This window comes from Papilio machaon, chromosome 7 (assembly GCF_912999745.1).
Source record: "Papilio machaon chromosome 7, ilPapMach1.1, whole genome shotgun sequence".
NCBI lineage: Eukaryota > Metazoa > Arthropoda > Insecta > Lepidoptera > Papilionidae > Papilio > Papilio machaon.
The window spans coordinates 4,231,794-4,258,561 of record NC_059992.1 but is presented as its reverse complement, the minus strand read 5'-3'; the positions used below and the strand labels follow the sequence as shown (position 1 = coordinate 4,258,561).

General features: G+C 32.6%; 2 protein-coding genes across 4 annotated transcripts; one reads left to right on the top strand and one right to left on the bottom strand.

The window, feature by feature from the left end:
* Nucleotides 1-80: 80 nt before the first annotated feature.
* LOC106714971 (transmembrane protein 62) lies at nucleotides 81-6,222 on the top strand. Of its 3 annotated transcripts, none has more exons than XM_045678823.1 (6): nucleotides 81-151; nucleotides 2,264-2,477; nucleotides 3,155-3,404; nucleotides 3,964-4,859; nucleotides 4,930-5,501; nucleotides 5,766-6,222. In XM_045678823.1, exons 2-6 carry the CDS (start codon nucleotides 2,274-2,276, stop codon nucleotides 5,797-5,799), a joined length of 1,956 nt encoding a protein of 651 aa, XP_045534779.1. In that variant the 5' UTR covers nucleotides 81-151; nucleotides 2,264-2,273; the 3' UTR covers nucleotides 5,800-6,222. The 3 variants fall into 3 exon arrangements, with proteins under 3 accessions (XP_045534779.1, XP_045534780.1, XP_014363617.2); XM_045678824.1 differs by having other exon boundaries at nucleotides 120-151; nucleotides 2,342-2,477; XM_014508131.2 differs by lacking the exon at nucleotides 81-151 and having other exon boundaries at nucleotides 2,099-2,477.
* A 2,986-nt stretch (nucleotides 6,223-9,208) lies between these two features.
* On the bottom strand, nucleotides 9,209-25,419 carry LOC106714823 (ATP-binding cassette sub-family G member 4-like). Its single transcript, XM_045678566.1, has 11 exons — nucleotides 25,228-25,419; nucleotides 20,981-21,137; nucleotides 16,264-16,423; nucleotides 15,903-16,048; nucleotides 15,023-15,261; nucleotides 13,814-13,942; nucleotides 12,894-13,033; nucleotides 10,924-11,080; nucleotides 10,333-10,433; nucleotides 10,067-10,222; nucleotides 9,209-9,666 (listed from the first exon to the last, which is right to left on the bottom strand). The coding sequence occupies exons 1-11, from the start codon at nucleotides 25,307-25,309 to the stop codon at nucleotides 9,322-9,324; spliced, it is 1,812 nt and encodes a 603-aa protein (XP_045534522.1). The 5' UTR covers nucleotides 25,310-25,419; the 3' UTR covers nucleotides 9,209-9,321.
* Between the last annotated feature and the right edge of the window lie 1,349 nt (nucleotides 25,420-26,768).

The window sequence follows — 26,768 nt, the reverse complement described above, 5'->3', positions numbered from 1 at the left end:
GCTCGGAGCGGGGCCTCGCGGGCAAGCCGCCGCGCCGCGCCTCTCCTCGCGTCTCATGCCGGCTGCGCGACTTTGCGGCGTCTTGGATGGAATGCGAGCGTTAAAATTAATATACTTCAAAACTCCGCCTCCCAATACCGATTACAGCTAAGTACATACATACATGCGTATTCAATAGCGTTTTACGGACGTTTAGGAAACAATGAACCATTGAACAATTCTATGGCAACATAAATTCAATGCAATTCTTATAAGGATCGTAGAATTTAAGTAGTTACTTTAAATATGTTGCCATAGAATAGTTTTACATGGCTTGAAAATAGTAGCCTAGAAAGAACCAACCTTATCGGTTAGTACCTATGACCGCGTAGTACTACTTGGAACATATTTACATACAAAATGTACAGTATACATAAGATCGACTGTATAACTTTGACTTTAATGACCTGTAATTTATACATTACCAATAAAATTGTATTGTAATGTACTCTAGTAGCTAGTTTCAGCAAGTAACATTACAAACAGACTGAATTACGTTGTTAACAATGCCACCGCGAATAGATGCAAATTGCCAAAAAATTAGCATATACTACTACGAAAAAAAAAACTAAATTTCTAACCGACTTCAAAAATAAGGTTTTTAATTCGTCTGAATGTTTTTCTTTGGTAACTTTTCATAAGCTCTTTATATAAAAGTCTCTTGCGATAAGTTCGAGAATACTTCGATAGGTTTTTTCAACTTTATTAATAAAATAAAATAAAATTTTGCAATATAAGTTAATCAGCGTTGTGGAATGGTCTGTTCTCGGCGGTATTTCCGTATACAGTGTACGTGTACCGCGTATCACCATGTCAAAGGCCGGCAACGCATCTGCGGTTCCTCTGGTATCGCAGATGTCCATGGGCGTCGATGAACACCTTGGTCTTCCCGCTGCTCGTTTGCCCCCTTATCTTATAAAAAAAAATTAGCTCTATAATTATAATAATGAAATAAAAATAATTAACAGATAAACACATAGTTTAGTTAATTTAACTTTAAATTTTTTCAATTATGCACTTCAATTTTTTGAATTTGGGAAAGGTTTCATTACACTGTTTTAATCTTCTTAATATATATAAATCTCGTGTCACAATGTTTGTCCTCAATGGACTCCTAAACCACTTAACCGATTATAATAAAATTCGCACACCATGTGCAGTTCGATCCAACTTGAGAGATAGGATAGTTTAAATCTCAAATTATAGTCGCAATTTTAATTTATTGCTAATTATTTGTCTGTTATTATTTGACAGTCACAATTATCTGTTAACTCCAAATGATTCTAACAGATGTCGATACCTTTCGACTGGGTTGAGTAAGTAATCAATAGATGGCGCTGCTATGGTAAATCTACGAACGTGTCTTTTAAGCTTATTAATTGCGCGCGGATGGAGTCGCGGGCGACAGCTAGTATAATATATGCGTCATGCAACTATTGACATTTGACGTGACAAACTTGTATGAAACATTACATCTTTGTATATTTATACGTATTACTACTACTACGTACTATGTATTTTAAGACTGAGACTACGTTTATATGTTGCTTTCCTACGTTTATTATTGTACTCTGGTTACATTCTTGTTGAGAGCAAGTCTTGAGGTACACGTTTGAGTTTTTTATTTGTTGCTAGAGAAAAATATTATATATAAAATGGCAGCACTAAAATCTTATCCCTTATCTTCAGGCTAAAGGACACCGATATCTAATGCCTTAATAAATAAAAAAAAATACCTTATCATCACCGACCTCTGTCAATGGACTGGATATAAGACGTAGTTTAGTATTTGGTGATTATTTTTATTTTTAAAATATTGGCGCTGGTGTTAGCTAGCGGTTTGTAGCGGTGGTGTAGATTCGAACTAATAATATAGGTAGAATTTACTGTCACGTAACATCAACAGGCGCGTTTAAATCGGAACGCAGCAAAAGCTGTCCTTTCTAATTTCCAAGTTTCCAAGCAATCGCCTTTCCATTTATAGAGATCAGTGCTTATCAAACATGTCAAATTTCTTCAGCTGTCATTGACTGTCATTGTCAGCTGTAAGTTTGTGAACCGTTTCTTGCAGAACTGAATTCTTGTCTTTGTTAAACTGAATAAAATCTACGTTTGGTTATCGTATTCAATCATTTGTTTTGTATTTTAGTATTATGAAAGACTTTAAAAACTTTTCAATTACTGTTATTTACAACGAAAAAGTGTAATTGTGCATTTTTTTCAGTTAAAACAATATGATTTTTTCAAAAGCTGCAATTTCTTTATTATGTGTGTTATTAATTATATCAATATTTATGGCTAGCTTGCTAAATATTATAGCGACAGACCACAATTTCTATATTGAAAACAAAGACGAGGGGCTAAACTACACAAAATATCTAAGTGAAAAATATATGAAAATAACTGATAGCAGTAAAAATTTAATATGGTTTTTACAAGTAAGTTAACGGTGTCTTATATAATACTTGACTGATTTTAAAGTAGTAAAAATACGGTAATAGTAAATTTATTGATTATTATAATTTAATAATGATTAAACAACCTATCAGTTAAAAAAAATTATAATATCAGAGGAATTGATTTATTTTAGTTAAAGAAACAAAAGTATTATCTTATATTTTTATGAAAACAGATTAATTCCTTTGTATTTTATTGATTTGTGGACACAGGATAGAATAAATTTGACAGAATTACTATCAAATTCATTTTCTTTAAATGATACTATTTTTAGTTTCAAATTTAATTGATTGGTCTTTATTCTCTTCATAAATATATTTACTGCAATCATGCATATAGGATATATTTGAGCATGTTACCTGTTGATTTTTTTAGTCTTATGAGTAAAATACATTTGAACCTAGAAAAGAGAGAGTAATTTTCCTTCGGTCAAATTAAGGTTAGAGAGACTCTTCCATATTGAGAAAAATATCTTGGACTTTACTTTATACCAGCTTGACTGAATGAAATTTACTTATTTGTTCTGTGATTCTTTTACCCTTGTTGTATTATGTATTCTTTTTGCCACACTGTTATATCAAGTTCGTGTGTGTTAATATTTTTTTCTTTCTATCTCTTAATGTGCTTATAACATAATGTAAAATTCTTTTTTTTTAAGATTTCTGATATACACATCAGTATATTCCGAGATCCGGGTAGAATATCCCAATTCCAGCAGTTTTGTGATAACACAGTAAAAAATATAAAACCAAACATTGTCCTGGCGACAGGAGATCTCACAGATGCTAAGGCAAAAGATAATTTGGGCAGTTCTCAAGTGAAAAAAGAATGGATATACTATTACAATATTGTACAAGAATCCGGAGTTACAAGTAAAACTATTTGGTTAGATATAAGAGGAAATCATGGTAAGTAATTTTATCATTTAATCCAGTATAGTTTAAAAGAAATTTTTTGATTCCTTTGTTGTTTCATAGTGTAATTTACTGATTTATCTTTTATGTGTTAGCTAGCTATGGCCTGCGGATCAGTCCACGCTGAATTAAAAAAAACCTAATTAGCCTATGTGTATGTTTTACATTTATGCTAAATTTCGCATAACTTTAGCATTTATAATATAAGTAAAAAGAAAGATTGATTCATAATCTTACTAATATTACAAATTGGAATGTTTGGATGGATGGATGTTTCTTTGAAGATATCTCCGGAACGGCTGCATGGATTTTGCTGAAATTTGGCACAGCTACAGAAAGTAGTCTGGAAGAATTCAAAGGCTACTAATTTTTTACATTATTTTAATATTAATGTTATAAATTAACAATACCGTTAGTCTATTACTTTACAACAATATTTATTATCTCCTTAAAATATGTTGGGCAAATGTTCAAAGAGTATGGTTTAGTTTTTAAATAAAATTATTGTACCTATATATTTTCTTAAAAACGTTTTTTTGTCCCCCATTTTCAGATAATTTCAACATTAAAAACATTAATGCTCAAGAGAATTATTTCAGAAATTACTCTGTCCAGGGTAAAACTTACCCAAGATCTTATGTTCATATTTTAAATGAAAATGGCGTAAAAGTAGCTTTCTTAGGCGTTGACGCGTGCCCTGATCCTGGCATACGGAGACCGTTCAATTTTATCGGCATATTAGATAACCAAGAACAGCAACACTTGCAGAAATTAAAGCTAGAAGCAGAATCGAAAGCCGATCATGTCGTTTGGTTTGGCCACTATCCTACGTCATGTATACTGTCCTTAGAGAGAGACTCGCAGAGACTAAATCTCCGACAACTTATAAGCAACGCAAAAGGATCTCAAGTCTACGTCTGTGGCCATCTTCATTCTATGGGTGGATTAGTACCACAAATGTACACAATTCAAAGGAAAGGTTTTCTTGAACTCGAATTAGGTGATTGGAAAGATAATAGAATGTACCGTTTGGCGGCAATAGACCACGGTATTTTTTCATTCGTCGATCAAAAACATAATACGTGGCCAGTTGTCCTTGTGACTAATCCGAAACATGCGCTATATGCGATGCCCGGTCGCGAGCCTTTGACTTTGATTAGATATTCGACTCACGTAAGAATCCTGGCCTTTAGCGATGTAAATATTGACAGCGTACAGATATCCTATGATAAAATAAATTGGTCCCAGTGCAAATTGGCAGAAACACCCTTGTATGTTTGTCAATGGCAACCTGATTTGTTTAAAAGTGGTTTACATAATTTATATGTCATGGGTACGGATGAAATTGGAAGAAAAACTATTGTGGATCATCCATTTTCTTTAGACGGATCAAATTTGCAATTCAAAGTTGTTCCGAGAATATTGCTTATGCTCGATGCTGGTGGCGTGGTAAGTGCGTCACGTAACCGTAATATAAGATAGTTTTTTGGAGGATTATTATTAATGAATTGGATTTTAGTTTCAGACACTGTTTGGAACTCTGTTGATGGTTAATATATTACCATTAGTGATACTGAGGTTTCAAAAGCGTCCGCCAAAATGTCGCCGAGGCATCGCTAACAAGATTCTTAGAAGGATTTGGTTGCTTACGAAGATAGATAGAGTTTTCTATCCTTTAGTTTTGTATGTGCTGTACATACCTTTTGGACCATGGGTCGTTGGTGAACTAATCGATGGATACATTGGTGTCGTATTTGCGTGGGGTATTGTAATAAGGGGGTCATACATACCAGAACCGTTTACATACATGTACGGTAGTGTGCAGTTGATGTTTGTACACATGCCCCTTGTTTTTGTATTGGCGTATTGCCTAGAGATGAGATTATTTGGCCAACATCTAAGAGGTGTTAAACGACTTTTGAAGAATTTACCTTTTATATTTTTGTTGTCAATACAACTTTTATTGGCGTATTTCTATTGGCTTGAGTATGGCACGCTGGCCTTTATATTTGGGCCTCTAAGGACATGGAGTGTGTTCTTAAACATACTTCTGTGGTATAAAACATTGACTTTACCTCCAGACTACTGCAGGTAATTATAACTCAAGTAATACTTCTTTTGCTTATTCATGTTGTGCACGGACTTTTTTAAATGTTTTTACAAGGTCCTAGTAGGTTTTAGTACAAAAATCCTGCAAATCGTTTTTTTTTCTATTCAATTCTGTCTTTAAAAAAAGGTTCATGAAAACTATAAGATTAAAAAAAATAGGAAAAATATTTAAAATGCCACTTTGTTTAACTGTTAAATGAATATTGATTTATATTGATAATCTATTACAAAATATTTTTTTTTCAGGTCTTTATTAAAATTGGAGGATTTACCTTCGTAATGATTATATGATATATAAGAATTTTAACAATTGAAGAGCTTGCTGTGCACGCTTACATAGTACGATGAACATATTTTTATACATTAATTAACTATATTATTCACAGTTAATGCTTTATGAGTCTGTAGCACATTCGGCATAGTCAAATACTGTAGCCACACAAACAAGTGTTTTTGCATACGAGGCTATTGTAAAATTATGATAAAATATAGACAATGTTTAGTAATATTATTACTGTGGGTTTTTATTAGCGAAATAAGAAAAAAAATTGTTTCTTTATTATAAAGACACAGGTAGTGACAATAGATTCTTACACAGGTTTAGCCAGTGTAAACCCGTAGTATGTTTGAGTATTGATCGTACCAAAGAAAAAATATTCAGGAGTTACAGTATTACACTATTAATTTATATATTCACTATTATTTATTTTACATATTTTTCTATTTTATTGAGATATAAAAATACAACTTGAGAAAATAAAAATAAATGTTATAATCACTTTTTTTCATTTCACTTATTTCTTTGTGTTATATTCTAGACCACTGTCTCCAAAAGTGGGCGACAACGCCCCCTTAGGGGCGTTTGAAACCTAAGAGGGGGCGCTAAGGGGCCCAAAAAATGGGCATTGAAATTAATTAAAGTAACGAAATTGTGATTTTTAGTTTTAGGGCTGAATAAAAATTAGGGAGGCTATGAAATATAATTCATTTTCAAAGGGGGCGGTGAAAGAAATAAGTTTGACAATCACTGTTCTAGACTATTCGATTTTCATAAAATTGATTTGTATTAACGAGTATTTTTCGATTGAAAGTGTATTTTTTTTTTATTAAATTTATCATTGGTTCGGCTTGTATTTAAGAACATAAAATACTTACTTGCAACGTAATATAATCGGCCATTTTATCTCTTTGCGCACGTCCTTGTATCAATTACGAAATTATTTGCTTCATTTTCTACTTTGTTTATATTGGAAAATTTAAACAAAAGTTAAATATATTATTTTTACAAAATAATAACAAGTTAGTATTATATTGTACAAGCTTTTGCCCGCGCTTTCGTCCGCGAGGAATTAAAAAGAAAACTTAATTGATCCTATGTGATCTTCGAAACTATGTTCAGCGTCCATGCCAAATTACAGCGAGATTTGTTTAGCCGTTTTGGAGATACGTAAGAACAAACAACCATCCATTTAAACTTTCGCATTTATAATATTAGTAAGATGACAGGATAGTTAGTGTTTTTGCATTTAAATTTTTAATTTATCATTGTATTATCGATCTATATCCACTTTTATTATTTATTTCCAACCTATTTCTATTGTAAATGAAAATTTAATATTATTTATTTGCACGAAACTATTGCGTGTTATTTTTAAAGGACTTAGTGCAATATATTAGGACATTTTTAAAAAGTGAAGTTTGTAGATATTTATAAAAATACTAAACTACAATTATTTATTTTGTACAGTTTATGTTGTATATATTTTTTATGCTATGGTATCCATCGAACAACTTATCGCTTTATTTATTAAACCGAAAAAGGTGAAGTATTATCACATTCTTTGTTAATTATTTAGTTATTTGTGCTAATGTGATTAATTGTGATCTCGATGGTCCTAGCAAGTTTCAGTTTTCTTTTGGCGAATGCTTGATATTTGGAATCGATAACCACGACGTAGTGAATACTGCTATAGTGTATTTCGTTGCTTGAATCACTGGACAAAACGTTAAATTTATCAATAAATTAAATAAAAATTGTAAACCTTTCAAACATTCCTTTACCTGTTTAGTAATATTTTATATTATTTACTTTGATCCAGTTAGTTCACTAAGATACTGTTATATAATCAATGGATTATTTATGGGTTTCTGAGACCAAAATCCCCGTTTAAATCATCTCAGTTTTGTCAAAGATAATGAGAGGGATGACATGTTTTAAGACATTTTGGTCTCAGAAACCAACGGTTAGTAAAGTCTGTGAAATCTTTGTTCATCCTTAACTACTGTTGACTAATCTTGCAATTTAAAACTGGATTTAAAAAAAAGAAAAACTAACTGGGAATTAAGAAAGACCTATAACAATAAAAGAAATATTGGAAAAACGTAGAAAAATACTTTATAACAGTATGGGTGTCTTAAATCTTCCCAATTACTTTTCTCAAAATCTTGTTTTTCGACCATTTTGTGTTTTCTGAGTCCATCTTGTGACATTTACAGTTTAAGTACAATGTGTATTTATTATGTTTTATATTAAAAACTGTGAATTGATAAACGCAGATACATCATTCTGCGAATTGTGGATTGTGTTTGTACATTATGTTTCATGCGCAAATTTGTATATTTTGTATTAATACAGGATTTTGGATGTTTGCGATTAAATAAAAAAATTGACATTTCGTTCCAGTGATGTTCTGGCTGTGTTGTAAAAATAAAATAAAATAAGTTTGTCTTAGTAATATTGTTTTAATTTTTATACTAATTTTATTTTACTTTAAGCTAAGGTAACTGTGGCGCCGTCGACATCTTATACATTACTATTTTTTGTTTACCAGAAAAAATATAGCGTTACCAGACCAGACTGACAAGAGGGTAATGTTTTTCCCGCGTAAATACCACCCACTTACATAAAAGCAAACTTTGCTTTTATGTAAGTGGGTGGTATTTAAGTAAGTTATTTTGTGACCGCCTAGCTATAGAGCCTAAAAGACCGATTTGGACATACGATTCGTTTTCTTCCTCAGAGTAATATTACATTGGTATAAAATACATAGTGGACGAGGATGTTGGAAGTAAAATAATTTTAATTAGTGAAAAGTGACTGCGAATCACACACCACATAAGTTTTTTTACCTCGCTATTTTTTTACTTATATAAAATAAAAGTGTTTTATCCAAATTTACAGTTTATTTAGTTTAAATTAAAAATGTTAAAACCATTTTATAATCTCATTAGGGGCTCAGGTAGCCTGCTTTCTTGTTTTTAATTCAGGTTAGGTTATTTCTTACAATCTAGTTGTTTTTATGTCATCTTATAATAATCAATTGCTGATTTTGTTAGACGAAGTCTAGTCTCAGTCTGGTCCTAGCCAACGTCAGATTAACAAGTAGATTTAAAAATATTTTTAAGTAATTATTACATATATATATACTTACTTAACATAGTCGAACATGATATAATATTTACTTAACATAGTCGATGAGTAAGCTTCATCTGGCTGAAAAATTATCAGCGTATTTATGTATCTGATTGTCTAATCAGAAACTATTAGAACTGAATTTTGTACGCTATCTGACAGAAAAGTCTTAAAAAAGTTAAACTTTAAATAGATATAAATTAATAAATGGAATAAAATATTTAAATAAATGAGTATCACATACCAAATTTCTATAAATACATGGTCCCATAGTATAAATGTAGAAATATAAAATTACAAACTAAATTGAGACGTTAAAATAGATGTAAAAATTATGCGTTACACAGATCGAAAATTTGTAAGAACAATAATACATTGACATAAATAATTCTATCTACATGCTTTATATACTCTGTATTTTAAAACGCATATTAAGGATATTTCTAATACAAGAATCCACACCAATAAAACAATAACGTCATTGTAAAAATCTTTAGACAATCCTAAAAAGTCAAGATACTTGCTAGGATTCTTGTAGAAGCAAAATTCTTTATGGCAAGGTAGGTTCGGCCTGTCGAAACCATAAACCGTTGATAGAAATGCATCGAATGCGTATCGGAAATACGAAATGAGCGCAAACGGTCGAAGATATACTGGCATTTCGTGGTAAGGGATGAAAAATCCTGAGAACATTAACATGGGAATGTTAGTCGCCGGGATCACAAACATTCCAAGCTGAAAAATAAATACATTCTTATGTAAATTCTTAAAAAAAAACAAGGACAATAAAAAAGAAAAGATAAAAAGAAGTGGTTACTAGATCTACCGCTATTTCTTTTATTTGCTCTTTATTTATTTATTTTCGTGCAACATTTATTAAGGTGATACGGTTTTTTTTTCAGCCCATAGACATCCGCAATTGTTGATGCGTGGCCTACCTTTAAATCAACGCAGGAGGGGACGCACAGAAAGAGAATATCTCCTCTTACTATGCGTCTCCTACAAATCCCCATTCCATTCTCATCGTTTCCTTTATATGAAGAGGGTGCGAAAGGGAAGAGGACTAAAATTAGTCCTAAATTAGGATTATATATATTATTAATATATTGTAATTTTAAAATTTGACATCTATTACCTTTACACCACAAGCAGCTCCCATAACTAAGCCGAATGTTTGAGCTAGTATTGTGGTAAGAGCACAAATCATCCACGCCAAAGCCATTCGATCCAGCTCCATAGGTTGGGATGTTAAGTACCAAGCCGGAAATATGAAAACTGTTGCACATAATAACTGAAAAAAGGTAAAGTCAACATAATTGTTTGTTGTTAACAAGTGGTTCAAAGTGTTTCGAGTTTTCTGTGGAAAACCCACAATTATTGATTGTTAAAACGGTTTTTTACCTGTATTGGTAAGTCAACTAAAATCTTTGACGCGCAATACATAGTCAAGGAATACCATTTATTTAAATGCTCTTGAAGTACGACCGTAGATTCCACTGGGACTGTAAGAAAAAAATCATTTTAGGAATGTATGTTAAGTGTGATTTCCTTTTCAATCTTCAATAATTTAATACGATATATATTTAATAACATTTATTATAAAACCCTTCGTACACAAGGCAACGTAAATCGTGGAAACTTATATTGTCACTGCGTGTCGTCTATTTGATCAGTACAGGCATATCGACTACATGTAAATTGTATAGATTTGCTCCGCCATCTTGAAAATCGCAGCATTTTTTCTCTTGACAAACAGGTTGCGAGCAACTGGCTTTGGCGATTTCAGATAGAATCGCCGGGTTTCGAAGATTTATTTTGCTTTGTGTACGAAGAGCCTAAAAGAAACATTTTGACGGAATTTATTGTCATGGTAAAGGCGAATTAATTAGTACTAGATCGTTCGTATTAGTGGACATTGGGGTATTAATGAATTAATATATCTCTTTCCTATCAACAATGAATCATTTCAAAATAGCTTTATGTTAACCTTACAATTATGTATAGTTGGCATAGCGTTAGAGAAGAAGATAAACATCAGGAAAAAGAACAAGCAGCCTGTGTTGGTGTTCATGCGGTGTGCCTCAGCGCCTGCACCTTTGTACAACGCGCCCAATAGCAATGCCACCAGGAGATGTGTCACCAAACGTATCTGAAAATGTTTAACATATGGCATGAGTACGAGCAATTAAGTGATCTTAGTGAAGGTTTAATATTAAATCTACTTTAAGAGCCGATTAAGATACGAATATATGAACGTTAAACGATTTTGAGCCGTAAAAAAAATTAAGTCAAAACTTTAAGGTTTATAAAACACTAGCGACCCGCCCCGGCTTCGCACGGGTGCAATGCAAAATATACCTACTACAGAATAAATGCACAATTTATTTAAGGTACTTAAATGGATAAGGATTAATGCTGTATTGTTTAAAATCTGTATTATGTTAGAGCGTCGGTGGCTCAGGGGTTTCAGCACTTGACTTGCAATCTGCAGGTCCTGGGTTCGAATCCCGCCATGTACCAATGTGTTTTTCGATTTTCGATTAACATATGTACATTTATCCGACGTTCTTACGGTGAAGGAAAACATCGTGATGCAACCTGCACATATCTGAGAAGAAATTCAATGATATGTGTGAAGTCAACCAACCCGCACTTGGCCAGCGTGGTTGACTATGGCCTAGTCACCCCTAACTTGGGGTAGGCTCCGAGCCCCTCGGTGGGGACATATAGTGAGCTGATGATGATGTTTAAAATCACTTCGTAAAAGAATAAAAATGGTTATGCTGGGTTATCCCTAAGAGATAGAAATATACCATCGCGGACTTTTTTGTTGAACTTTTTAAGGTGAACAATACTGTAGTACATTATTTTGGTCTATCTCGTAGGGTTCAGCCAGCGTTTGCAATATAAGCGCAAAAAAACGTGCTTATTTACGACATCACATTAGAAAACTTTAAATTTATCAGTGTTTCTCTACTATATTATGCATTTATTATACATACAAACCTTCCTTAAGAATCACTCTATCTATTAAAAAAAACCGCGTCAAAATCCGTTGCGTAGTTTCAAAGATCTAAGCATACATACGGACATACAGCGAAAGCGACTTTGTTTTATACTATGTATATATTGATTATGCGCCTTTGAAAGGGGGGGGGGGGGCAGGGAGATGATGAGTGAGGGAGACTTTAATCAATATTTACTCCATATTTTTCGTCCTTCCACGCTTTAGAAATATCGGACAATTATAAAAGCATAAATTATTGAGTGCTACACCACACATTACAATAATTAATCTTTCTTCATAAAACCGTCCACTTTAAGTAATTCTAATTAAACTTTAGTTACTATAAATTACACATTACATATAAAATTTATTGATAAGATAATTCATTATTAGATCCGTGTCAATAAAACTTCGTTTCATCCAGTGTTAATAATGATCTAATGATTAAAACAATTTATTTCACACATTTGTGCGATGCATCGTATGTATAGGTATAGAATGTCCGTTTGATTTATATAGTTTTGTATGCAAATGTTAATGTTACATGTAAATATCAAGGATAAATGAGCAAATACATGTTCTTTATACTAATACGAGTATTTTAAAGAGGAAACATTTTTGATTCTTTGTTTGCTTTGAAACTATTGATCTGATTCTAAAAATTATTTCTCAGTTGGGAAGCTACACTATCCCCGGGTTACATAGGGTATATTATTTTTATTACTAGATTTTTTAATTCCGCGCCGGCGAAGTCGCATGCAACTTCTAGTTCATAATGAGGCAAACAGTTATGTAAATGTTTGAATCTATAAATGTACGATGTATTTATTTTATATTCCTTTGTAATATGATAAACTTGTATGTGTTTATTAAACAGTTATTGATGGGTATATAGTCACACATATAAAGTCACACACAGATATAGTTTTTGCTTTTTTTTAGATTCGGTAACTACCTGAGTCAAATGCACATCTCGTAAGGCTCCAATGTATCCGCGCCATAGTAGGGCCCTCAATTGCTGGCCATAAGACGCTGCGTAGTCGCGAACATTTAATGTGTTTACGTTCAATAGTGCCTCAGCTTCATTTGAGATTTCTGTAAAACATGTGTAGAAACATATTATATTATCAAAATTTTTATTCTCTTCGTTTCGGAATTGGAATCAATCAACTATAATATTCATGAGAATATAAAGAAGTAAAGAATTAATAGACACATTTTTAAACAGGTAATGAGAAATAAAAAGAAAAACACAATGACGGAGTGTTGGATAAATTATTTTTGTGCCTTTTAACCCCGTTGAGTAAGTTAAGTTTAAGCTTTGTTCTCTAAACATGTGTTATCTGTATTTTAGTTGTGACGCCTACGAATCTTATCTCTTTGCTGATGTAGTAGCACATACATACAGCGGAAACAATTCATATACCCAATTTTAGTAGGTACGTCGGTGAATTAAAGTTTTGGTACTCATCATATTTCTTTGTTGTTTCAACGAATATAATGGTCGGCTTCCAGTCCGGTGTACCCAAATACATGGGTAAGAAATGCATACGGTAGCCTATTTGACTTAATTTATATGAGCAGACGTTCTTACTGATGTCACACTTGGATTCCTGACAAGTAGTGTTACAGCACCTATCTAATGGTTACATTGCGTTATTTATATAAATTATAGTCCAGTACAGTGAATACAGTATAGTTAAAAGTCAAAGTATTGCATTAGTACCAGCAGTGATTTCACATATTACACATTTGTAAATGCTTTTTATGTATCTTGCCATAAAAAACAAGTTACATTTTCCAAGGGTTTATTATAGTAAAAAAAAAAATGTCTGTTGTAATATCGGGTAGACAGGGAATAGATTATGAACTTACCAATAATTTTTTCATTCTTTGCCGAGTTATCATTGTCAGCGATTTTTCTCATTTCTGTTGCGTAAAGTTTGGCTTCATGTTCTAAAACTGCCAAGCTCTCTGTGTGTTTGTTGCTTGCGATTTCTATTACTAGAATAAAAATGGACTAGTTTAAAATAAAGTTAAGTTTTACCCAGTAGTTTAAATGTAACGTTACTGTTTACATATTCAGTTATTACGACATCATGGCGTTTGCAGAAACGTTTTTACCAATGTTTAGTAGTTACATTAATTAACACGGATATAGTTAGTGTGATTTATCGTTAATTGGGATTTTGGTCTCAGAAACCAGAGATTAATGAGTGATCGACAACGCATTTTAATCTACGTCATTATTTTTGCATTTAATATGTTAATTAAATGATATCTTGTTTCAATAAAGTAATTAAAGATAATTATATAATTTGATTAAAAGGCATGTCGTTTATGCGATAAAATAATCAGATACCTAAAGTGACAGTAAAGGATTGTTTTGAAATATTTTTGGTCCAGTTTATTTAAGTTTATCTATGCCCATTATTAGACTGCCCATTGTAACTCACTTGAGTCAAATCAGTATATAAATAGCACCATTTGATTACTGTTTTGTCTCTGAGTTACGGAGACTTTAAATTTGGAATAATAGAATAAAGGCATAACATAGCTTGTAATTTTGAACATGAATGTTCCTCGAATTTTTTACTTATAATTTCAGTATTAAAATGATAACCATTAAAATAAAATTATTTTAAGCATACGGAGTAGCAAAATTTTAATGCGTACATATTTTTTTTGTTTTCATACTGAACACCGCGATAAATAACCTCAAAGCTAAACATAAATACATATAACATAAAATAGCTACTTGGTTTTTTAACACAATAGCCTACATATACACACGTACACATACATATAACTTAGGTCATCGAGAACTCAATATCGCATCGCTGTGCACATATCAATAAGTAGAATTATAATTTAACATCGAACCGTATATAATTTCAAGGTTTTAGGAGAACTTAATAATAAAATACCATTTATTTCTGACTTTTGCGGATATGAGACGGTGGCGGTAACTAGACATCACATGAAACTCGCCGAGTGATTTCGTTTGCCTTCAATATATTAGAACCTCTCTACACAGAAGTGGGTTACTTATAAATTAATTTTATTTGTAGAAGTCTTACGTACGGTAATCCGCCATATTATAGTAGCGCGGGCAAAACAGTCCGGCAGTTTTCAGTGTGTTGGGCAAATCTTCTATGCTGCCGGCGTATAGAGTCCGACCATTTGCAAGCAGCATGACGTCATCAGCGGACGAGAACAGCTGAGAAGAGGGTTGATGGATGACGCATGCGACCGTCCGGCCAGTTCTGGCCACCGCCTGCAGCGCCTTCGTCACCGACAGCGATGACACTGAATCGAGCCCACTAAGTAAAATTATGTAAAAATATATTTTTAACAATATCATAAACCAAATGATTAGATTCTTCGATAAATAACACCAATAATAGTTTTGATCGAAGATTGGGTCGTTTAATAAAGATTATATTGGGTTCGATAGCAGTATATAAATATTAAAAGAATAGAGTATTTTTATATTAGTATAGAGTCGTTTAAAGGTTATCGTTAAAATGTGACAAAATTTATAATGTAACGATAAATGTATCTCTTAAGCAAGAGTTTAGTGCAACTTTGTTAAGTTGATATTTGAATATGTGTATATTACGAATGATCAACAGCAAAAATTGTTGCGGTATAAAAATATAAAGTTAAAACTTGGTTAAGTGACTTTCTTTAGATAGAAAGTTTGGGCTGAATAGTTTAGTTAGTGATTAGTTTGTCGTATAAAAAACTATCTCATAGCGGTATAAATATGATAAAATTTTCCTACTTACCTACATATAGTTATTACAGTTATTTAAGATATTGTGTATTCACTATCCGCAATAATTCGATACATACTTTATCTATTTCAAATGGTAACAAAAAATGGGTCTTTATTTAAAGTTGGTATAAATTGTTCTGGAATTTATAAACACCTACTATTTCTACAAGCACCTATTGTTACCTAGTTGGTTCGTCGAGAAGCATGATTTGTGGGTCTGTGAGAAGTTCGCATGCAATGGTAAGCCGTTTACGCTCTCCTCCGGACAGTCGACCTGCCCGCGTGTTGAACACATCGCGAATTCCCAGCTGCTTCGATATCATTTCTATCTAACAACAAAAAATATTATTTATATAAAACTGCTTGCTGCTATCTCATTTGTCGGTTTCTGAAAATCTTGTTATTACCAGTATAATCGCAATGTCAAGTTATTTGCAGATCAAACGCTGTTGGCACATAAAATTATCTTAATAGTAACAAGAAGTTTTTACATCAATTAACCTTTCAGAACCGGAACTATTTGCAATATAATGTGTATTCATACCGTATCATAGCGTTCAAGTCGAGTTGCTTTGGGTAACTTGAGCACGGCAGCAAAATGTAGTGTTTCGCGCACGGTGAGGGCGTCTATGAGGGTTGCGTGCTGTGCCACCAACACCGCGTTCTTGCCTATCCCTTGAATTGAACCTTTAACACCACGTTTTCTGAAACAAATTGCTTAAACTTTAAAAACTTAAAATTTCATGCTAACTTCATTATAAAGTCCATTAGGCACTAGATAACTATTAGTCGAGGATTTTTCTTCAGGGAATCTCGCATCTTTTTAATGCAAACATAGAAAAACTGTACAGAACAGTAATATTGTCTTACATTATCTTCCCTTAGCTAAGCAAAATAATATTTTTTGGTTGTTGGTTGTATCATCATCATCATCATCATCATCATCATCAGCTCACTATAAGTCCCCACATATCCATAGTCAACCACGCTGGCCAAGTGCGGGTTGGTTGACTTCACACATATCATTAAAATTCTTCTCAGATATGTGCAGGTTGCATCACCGTAAGAACGTCGGATAAAAGTACATAACATGTAGATCGAAAATAGAAAAACACATTGGTACATGGCGGGATTCTAACCCAGGACCTTCAGATTGCAAGTCAAGTGCTTGACCCTGAGTCACCGACGCTCTTTGGTTCGTTGGTTGTATACAACTAGGTTTTTACTTTACTAGTTTTGTCTTAATAGTCTTGTAAAAAAAGTTTGCAGCAATATTTTATAATTTAAACTTTCTAAGAGCCTTTACGAAAACTTTGTACTCATCCTTTAAGGCCTACAGCGCATTTGCAGTCTGATATTTTTATAAGTATACTTTGATTACTAATGTTATTGGACTATTGTTCAGCAATTGCTTTATTTATCCAGGTCATTATGATAACCTTTGACTATACGTACATTATCCAAACACAAATATGTATATAAATATATAATATGTCGATTATAAATACTGCTCTCTAATCTTAGTATTCAGTTTTTTACTGCGTACTTTCGATATTTATATTTTACTAGCTATCGCCCAATACTCCGTCTCCGCGCAATTAAAAAAACATAATAAGTAGCCTATGTGTTCTTCCAGACTATAATCTACACCTATGCCAAATTTCATCGAGATCCGTTGAGCCTTTCTTGAGGTACCTTCAAACAAGCATCCATCCATCCAAACATTCGCATTTATAATATTAGTAAGATTATTGTGGAGATTATAGACAATTTATAGAGTTAGGAGAATTACTTATTTACCCGTATACTTTTCGTTTAAAATTCGTACAGAAATAGACATATCTCGAGGTAATTTTGATCTTAACATAAGTAAGCTTTACATAAACCCACGGATTTAAACAGTAAAAACACTGGATTATGTTGTTTCAACAACATATTTTACTATTCTTTAGTTTTAAGTTCTTGAGTTTTTCGTCTAGAGATTGATTTATTCCATTGCTGGCTTGGTCGCAAAAATTATGTTAATTGCTCAGATAAACTTTTTGAAAAAAAAACAAAACCTGATTAATTTTTTCCAGCTTAAGTTTTTTTTGTTTGCAAATGGTTGCTGTTTTAAGCCGACTTCAAAAAGAAGGAGGTTATCAATTCAACTGTATTTTTTTATGTGAGTTAAAATAATAAAAGTTTCGGTGAGTCCTGCCGAGATTTGCCGTACAAAACGATTTCACACTTCTTTGGTAAATGCTGTAAATCAATAATTAAAAACTTTGTAGAAACTTTTGTAAGCAATATAATACCTTACAAGGTAAGCCTGTAGGATTTACTATACATTATTTACAGGTACTTTGGTGTTATTATTGCCCTCATACTTATTATATTTTATATGAATACTAGCTTTTACCCGCGACTCCGTCCGCGCGGAAAAAAATAAATAGAAAACGGGGTAAAAATTATCCTATGTCCGTTTCCTGGTTCTAAGCTACCTGCCCACCAATTTTCAGTCAAATCGATTCAGCCGTTCTCGAGTTATAAATGGTGTAACTAACACAACTTTCTTTTATATATATAGATATCCGAAAGGTAAATTCTATTAATTGCAATAAATTTTATTAATTAATTTATTTTTCGTCTGGTACTTTGTACTCATAGTACTGAAGTAATTAACAACACACTTAAATAAAATTAAAAAACAAAAAAAAAATTCGTTTGCTTCGCGAATATTCAATAAAAGATTTTATTATTCGCACGTGATGAAAACCTGCTTTATATTTTAATATCCATTTGATTTTAAGTCATAGCAAAACAGGCTATCCTAGTTCGTAATTTAAGTATAAATTATTCGTATTCTTTAACCAAAAGTAATTAAAACTTCGCAACGTGACGTATTATAGAGCAAAAAGAAATAGATCGTCTGGATAATATCTTCTTTTATAACCAACGAAGAAGTCTGGATAGGTAAAAGATATTTTAATGATGGCATAGGTTGTATTGTTTTGACAAGATTTTTTAAAATACTGATAACTTTGGACGCTGAACAAATAGTATAAAACTAATTGTAATGCTGACTTTTCATTTAACATTTGTTTATTCTTCAACGAGGGTCAAGTTGATATATTTTTAACAAATCTGTTTGCGCCGATAACGTTTAGTTGTATAAAAAATAATCAAAATAACATAAAAACAATCTCAAACAAAACGCACTAAAAAGTAACAAAATAATGTCATGAAAACCCTCTAAACTCTAAAGAAAGTTCTCTTCTTTCTTGTAACATGTCTATATTGTATAACTAGCTTTTACCCGCGACTCCGTTCGCGCGGAATAAAAAAAATGCACCCAAGATAAAAAAGTTCCTATGTCTGTTCCTATGATTGTTATTTTGTAGTCGGTGTCAGCCGAAGTAAATAGGTGATATTTTATATTTGACATGTATTAGACATACTTACGTGTATGTCCCTTTTTTTATAGTCAGGAAATGCGTTTACGCACGCCTACGCCGGGCTGTGCAATGGCGTAGGGAGTGTGGGACTCGCCGGCCACAGAAGGTGACCGGAATACCCACTAAAACCTACGTGTATGTCCCTACTTAGGCCGAAACCAACTCCAAAATAACAATAATTATACAATATAGACGTGTTACAAGAAAGTTTCATGACATTATTTTGTTACTTCTTAGTGCATTTTGTTTGAGATTGTTTTTTTATGAAGTCGGCTTTTTTTTCTTAGTTTTTTTTTAATTCCCGTTTGTTTAGTAAATTTGAAGTTCGATTACAAACCTTAATACGTATAAAGGACTTTCCTATTTAACATGTGTGTACATCAATTAAAAAAACGAATTTAGAATACAGCAGATAGCCTCTTATCCTTTAAACAAAGAAATAATTATTAAAATCGGTATACAAATTAAAAGTTACGAACTAATTACATCGTAGTGAGCCTTTAATTTTGTCCAGTCGCGCGCCGCAGTAGTATTTTTCGAATGCGCGTAGTTTTTAATCATTCGATATCTTCCAAACTATTGATCAGAATTACATACTTTGAAAGGGTAATGTAATCTGCATTTAATACTCTAGCCTTAAAACATGTTTATTTAGATAAGGACTCATATCGAATATAATATAAAAGCGCCGTAAGCTTAAGAGGCTGTTTTTCGTGTGCATTTTAATTGACTTTTGTTCACAATAACATGGTTATTGTGAGACATCCATAGATGATAGATATATGCCACCAAGGATTTTCTTTTAGCAAATTTAAGGGTTTATAATTATTCCATACATCATTTTTATGTAGGTCATATAGTTTGATCTACGTAAGCCCAGAAAGCAAAATTGTGCTATTCATTGTAACGCGATGTAGCATTTTTCGTTTCCGCGTAATTTTATTATTTCGATATCTCCTAAACTATTAGACAGAATGATATAGTTTCATGGGCAAATATAATCTACATAAAATTCTCTTGATAATGAACATATTTATTTACACAAGGATTAAAACTGAACTCGAATAATAGCGTCGGAAATAGGGCATGAATTTAATTGATGTTTCTAAAGAAAAAAAAATGGTTATTGTGAGAAAACTATAAAAGATAGATATATACTATTGCGGACTTTTATTTAGTACATTTAAAGAGCTATATTTCATTCATACATCATTTTTAGGTAGGTCCTATAGTTTGTTCTACGTGAGCGCTGAAATCAAAAATGTCGTTAATTTTCTCAACACATTTTGAAGCTAAATTCAAAATCTACTAGGCTTCTAGTTATATTAAAAAAAAAAAATTGGACCCATCTGCAAGTACTTCCTTTCGATTAAAATATCTTTTATCAAAATCAGAGTACCAGGAGCGGAGCTTCGCAGTAACACACATAAAAAGTAGCAGTCGAATTGATAACTTCCTTCTTTTTGAAGTCGGTGTTAATCTCATCAACAGTCGGCTAAAAACTAAGTTTCGTCTAGTCAAATTTTATTTCAATCTGTACTTTTGATAACCCTAACAAACGAATTGATAACCTTATGTACCCGGCAAAGTGACGCGTGAAAAAACTATATAGGACAAGCCCAAAAGATGAAAATCACGTATAACTATAAAGTAAATAAATCGCTATAAAGGAGATTAGGCAGACTTTTTGGATTTTTAATTAGTTATAGCAATTGACTTAATTATTATTATTAAAGCTTAATAACTTTGTTTTTTCTAAGGTCTAGACTTAAATAAATTTGATTGATACTTGGTATATTTTTAGGATAGGTGTAAAATGCTTACTTTCTGCCAGCCAGTATTTTGAGCAGCGAGGTCTTGCCTGCGCCGGAGGGCCCCAGAATGAAGGTGAGCCGACCCGGGCGCAGCGCGCCGCATGCTGCGTCCAAAATTACTTGCTCATCATCGCGAGGATATGCCTTTTTCTTTGACCAAATATTACCTTCAAAATCCAACAAAAACATTTAAGTAAATGTGAAGGTAAATAAGTTCGTAATGTACATAATTTGAGACGTAAATATAACTTATCACGTGGGCACCAGGCCCATAAACATTCCATTGTCGTTGTGCCAATTTTTTTTTTTTTTATAAAAATAAAATGATTATCAGAAAATGTATAATCCAGAGCTTGACATTTAATAATTTTTTGTAGTTAATTACCACTTGGTAATTATCAATACTACTTCATCGTAACAGCACCAAGAACATGTTTGCACACAAGTAGTTACTTGTTCTATATTTTTACTTATATGCCCAGTTTACATTATTCCAGTCCGGCGATCGAAGATTTAAATTTATACTGGAATGTTCGATGTCTGGTCTGGATCAATGTAAATGATATTTTAAAGGGCTAATATTGCGTTTTTTATAAATCCAGGTAAAAACTATTTCGTGGTTTAGACAGTAGGTATATTTATAAACTTAGAATATTACTTTCGACATTATTTTATTATGTACTCGTACAAGACCAAATGAGCCCTTAAAAAAGCGGATTGCTATTAAAAGACATATGAGGCTATTTTTATATGTATGTGGTTAATAATAATAAGGCAAAGTTAAAGGCCAGGGATTGTCCTTTAATATATAGCGGAATGTAATTCAACGGAATTAAATTGATTAATGAATTTATTATTTACTATATTAGGTCAAGACTTGCAAGATAATTATTTCTTTATTTACCCGACTAACAAAGAGGTTTTTTCGCGCGTATTTTTTTATCTATTTATGTTTTGCATGTATGTAAAGTTCATTGTTATGGCCTAGAACCTAAACGACTGAACCGATTTTGACGAGTGAAGTGTCATTCGATTTGTCTTCTTCCCCAGTATGTCATAGGGTTATATTACATCGCCATAAATTACATAATATAGTGGAGATGAGAGATGAATTGTGAAAAGAACGAGTTCATGTCTCCCTCGACACACTTTTTTAGTGCTAAATCTTTTTTCGATATTTTCCAGTACATTTTCAAATATTGTATCAAGAAAGTGTAACAATACAGGCAGACATAAGATGGCCCATTTCATCTATTAGAGCATTAGAGAGTCATTTTTTTGTTTTTAAGTTCAGGTTAAGTTATAATAAAATATTATTAATGTTTTATTATTGGTTACTTGAGAAACTTTAGATAAAACATATCAACGTTGATAGATGTCATAACATTTTTTTTATATGAAAGGTGGCAAAAGAGACTGCGGCCATCTGAATTCGGCAGATGCGTTGCCTACCTTTAATTGGCGGAGGAAGTACAGAAACAAGATATTTTCCCTTCCTATGCATCCCCTCCTGAGCCAAATAACTTCCCAACATATTATATTTTGATCAAAATTGTATGTACATATATTTGAATTCTAATTAAATACATAGAGTAATAATAGTTAATTACCATATAATTTATAGGAGTCATAATTAATGAATCACTTAAGGCTAATAAAAATTTACATATCTTCGTTCCCTGAACTAAATATTAAATTATTATCATATAACTTTTTACATTATAAAGTTAGTCTAAAATATATTTGACAATAACTCCACGTTTGTCTGTTGTGAGAATCTGACTCCTTAGAAAATTAAATGCTGAAGCTTTTTAAATTTGGAACGTTACAAAAATAATATTTTATCAAAAGAATGGCATAGTCCAGTTTGTGTAAAATATATAAAAAAAAATATTTTGGAAAAATATTATTACGCTGATTACTTTATTCATAACATAATGAAATCTATATATATAAAAAACTTGAGAGGTGTCAAGGGACACCCGGATGGAACGAAGTTCCTTTCAATTAATTAGTGAAGGAACCAATGTTTATTCTATGAATAAAAAACTTAAGTTTTCACAAGAAGTACATTTTATTTCTATGAATTTTCGTTATATATTGTCACGTCGTTGTCATGGTGAAGTAGCGCTCATTCGTCTATAGCAAAAAGTGTCGTGACAACTTTTCGTAAGAATTTTTTCCGTCTAGCCCCTTTTCACAACGCGCGATAAGGAACTTCGTTCCAAAAGAAAGTCGTGTTAGTTACACTATTTATAACTCAAGAACGGCTGAATCGATTTGACTGAAAATTGGTGGGCAGGTAGCTTAGAACCAGGAAACGGACATAGGATAATTTTTACCCCGTTTTCTATTTTTTATTCCGCGCGGACGGAGTCGCGGGTAAAAGCTAGTAATATATAAAACATTGTTATCAACAACTGAGTGCTCAGAATTATACGAGTACTCGCAACTCTAATGGTTAGGTAGCGTATGAAAGAGGAATTTTCGATTTAGATGTTTTAATTTTTTTAAAGTGTGGTAACTGCGTGCATCTTAGAATACAAATGTACGTAAACAACTTACTCAGGGGCAATCAATACTGTTGAAAAATACGGATGTGTTTTCTAACCCTGAAATTCCACTGCAGTAATACTTGTGTTAAACGTATTGTTGTCTCTTTTTTATATGAGAAGGATATCAATGTGATATGATATAAATGATCGACAGTGGAAATTGACAGTTACTTGCACCTTTTAAGTGTCACGGATATCTTTAGGTGAATTGAACTGTATGATTTAAAGCTCGTAAGAATTGCATTATGATAGATGTTGGTCGGGTAGTTCAAGGCAGACATATGCCGTCTTGAATAAATACTAAAGGAGGGCGGTATTAAGATCACTCGAAACTGACGTGCTTATATTCGTAGATGTATGAACGTAAAAGCGAGAAAGGTGTGTCAGGACAGCGCTAAATAGAAGTCCGTGGTATTTGCCTAACCGTTTTGGTTACGAGCGTGATTTATTTTGTTGTTTAGGTGTACATTGTATAAAAAAATCAATAAAATTTGTAATCAATAGCAAAAGTTGACATTTTTAAATGTTATTTTTAGCAAATAAAAGTTCTTTATCTTTTTTTAAAAAAAAAAACACAGTTTTTGGACATGAACGTATAAAACCTTCTATTTCTTAAAAACTATAGTTAAATTTTTATGTTTTTTTCTAGTGATCGCAAAGTTTTTTGAAATGCGCACATTTAATTGAAAATATTCGTTTATGTCTCTACCGCAAAGTCGCAAGCGTTGTCTGACCTTAACCTGTTTCCATTCATCGATGTCCGCAAAGCATATGCTTTTTTCACATTTCTTATAATTGTATGCAATTTTTTACTTCGTACTGTGTTTTTATTTTTAGCCTCAACATATGATTATTTTCAAGAAGAATTTATATTTTTTTAACTTTCAAATATTTTTGATGTGTCGACTGCGAATAAACTTGTACAATTATTTTCGTGGATAAACCTACGGTTATTACGTCACGCCCCATTTAACCCCTAACTTTTGACCTTCCACTGTATGTGCGCACATACGAAATTCTCTTCGTTAGTGTATACGAGATGCTTGAACGTTTTTAATTTAATTATGTCAGTTTGAGTGGATTATATATATAATGTCTTTAAAAAATTGTAAACATTAAAAGTTTTATACATTCAAACGTTTCAAAGAGGTTTCGAATATGAATATCGGCACATGTTGTATTTATTTTTATTCGATTTAAGCTGTTACTTCTTAAAATATCCTTGCTACTGTCGTCGTTATTATTTTTGGATTTATAATTTTTTGGTTAAATGACTGAAGATCTATGAATCATTTGGAGGTTTTTAAATTAATTTAAGCTTATTTAAGTTGAGTCGTTACTTATGAAAGATGTTTTGTTTTAGTGTTCCATTTCAATTTTGTTATTGATATTTACTGAGCATTTTAATATTTTAAACGGTTAGACGGATTTTAACGGGACTTTTACTGGAAGGTAACTTTTTTTGGCGAAGTAACTTAGGCTACTTTTAAAAAAATTCCGCGCTGAGGAAGACGCGGGCGGGAGCTAGTTATATATAAATGGCAAACACAGGTTAAATAAAAAAAAAAACTTCACGTTTTGATTATATTTTGACGAAAAAGTAGTATATGAGTTCAACAACATAATCGCGGCATATTTGCACTGATAGTTCTAACTTTCTCTCGACGTGTTTCAAAATGAACATAACACAAGTTTTATTTACCTGATATTCTGTATGTAATATCCGTGAACACGACATAATTTCCGACACTGAGGTCATTTATGTTTCCTACTTCACTACCCATTATATTCACTTCGCAACTTTGATATGTTTAGAATATACGTAAATGCGTGTGCGCACAACTTTACGATGCGCATGCTCTTTGTTGACTGCGATTTGTGCGAACGCTCATTCATATATACTACTGTATATAACATTATCATATACTACCCGATATACATTGCTATCGGACCTCTTCTGTGATGTGGTCTGGATTCTTAATCTAGTATATGATATATGCCGTTGTAATGTTTAATATTTTATTTCTTTCATCTATTATCTCAGTTTATTAAGTCCCAATAGTAAAGATTATTCAGAGAATGATTGTTGAGAATAAATCGTTGTTTTGGTATTTATTTTAGTGTTTGTTTTCCTTGTTTTCAGATTCGTAGTTAGTCATTAAGAAAATTATGACTACTGTTAACATTTAAAATCATCGTCAAACGTCAAACACATCCATGTTATCCACGAAACAATAAAAATATGAAATTCCTGTTAATTTTTTCCTCCGTCGGTTATAAAGATCCAAAATAAGGACAATGTAAAATAGTAATCCGCTAAACTTAACCTTTTTTGTGAAGGACGTGGGTTGAGCGTGGGTGGGGCGTGATTGCATTTGTCTTATTGTATTAAGGACAAAATGAATGCGCTTACGCATATAATTGACATTGACTTACGTCTTTTTGTTTTATTTTTATCATAAACTAACTGTCGCTCGCGACTCCGGCCGCGCAGAATTAAAAAACAAACTTAATTAGTAGCCTATGTGTTCTTACAGAGTATGTTCTATATCCATGCCAAATTTCATCCAGATCCGTTGAGGCGTTCTGGAGATACCTTCAAATAAACATCCATTCATCTAAATATTCGCATTTATGATATTTGTTCTGTGTAGACAGTGGTTCGTCATCTTTAATGACAACTACATTTTTTAATTTACCGGTTCGCCTACGAAGGTTTAATGTAGGTAGCTCGAATCATTTTTATTCTCCTCCCACAAGAGGGTAGATTGAAATCCCTCGCCGCTATGAACGGGCTCGGGACCTGCGGGAGTTTGTGCGAGGAAGACAGTGAGTCAGTATAGTTCGAAGAGTCAGCATCGGGTGTCGAAGGAAGTTGACGGTAATTGACACATCTAACGTGTCGGTTTCCTAGAGTACAGGGTCTCTAGAATATTGGGTTCCGCGTTCGGTTCGATAACGACGCGTTTATAACACGCTTACGGGAACCGGTGCATAACGAGGGCAGCATCGCTGGCACCTATAACTAGACTATTTGACTCGAATGACACCGAAAGAGTGACCAGGCACATGCAGGCGGTGAACGGGGCATCGTGTCGATAAACGCCACTTCAACTATTTACAATATTACGCCATTCAGTGCAACGCGTAGTCTAAGGCAGGTTGTGCCGCGGGACCCGAACCCGTCGTGTACGGCACAAATCGATAGTAGCAGAGTATGATAGTAAGATACCCTGGTTAGGT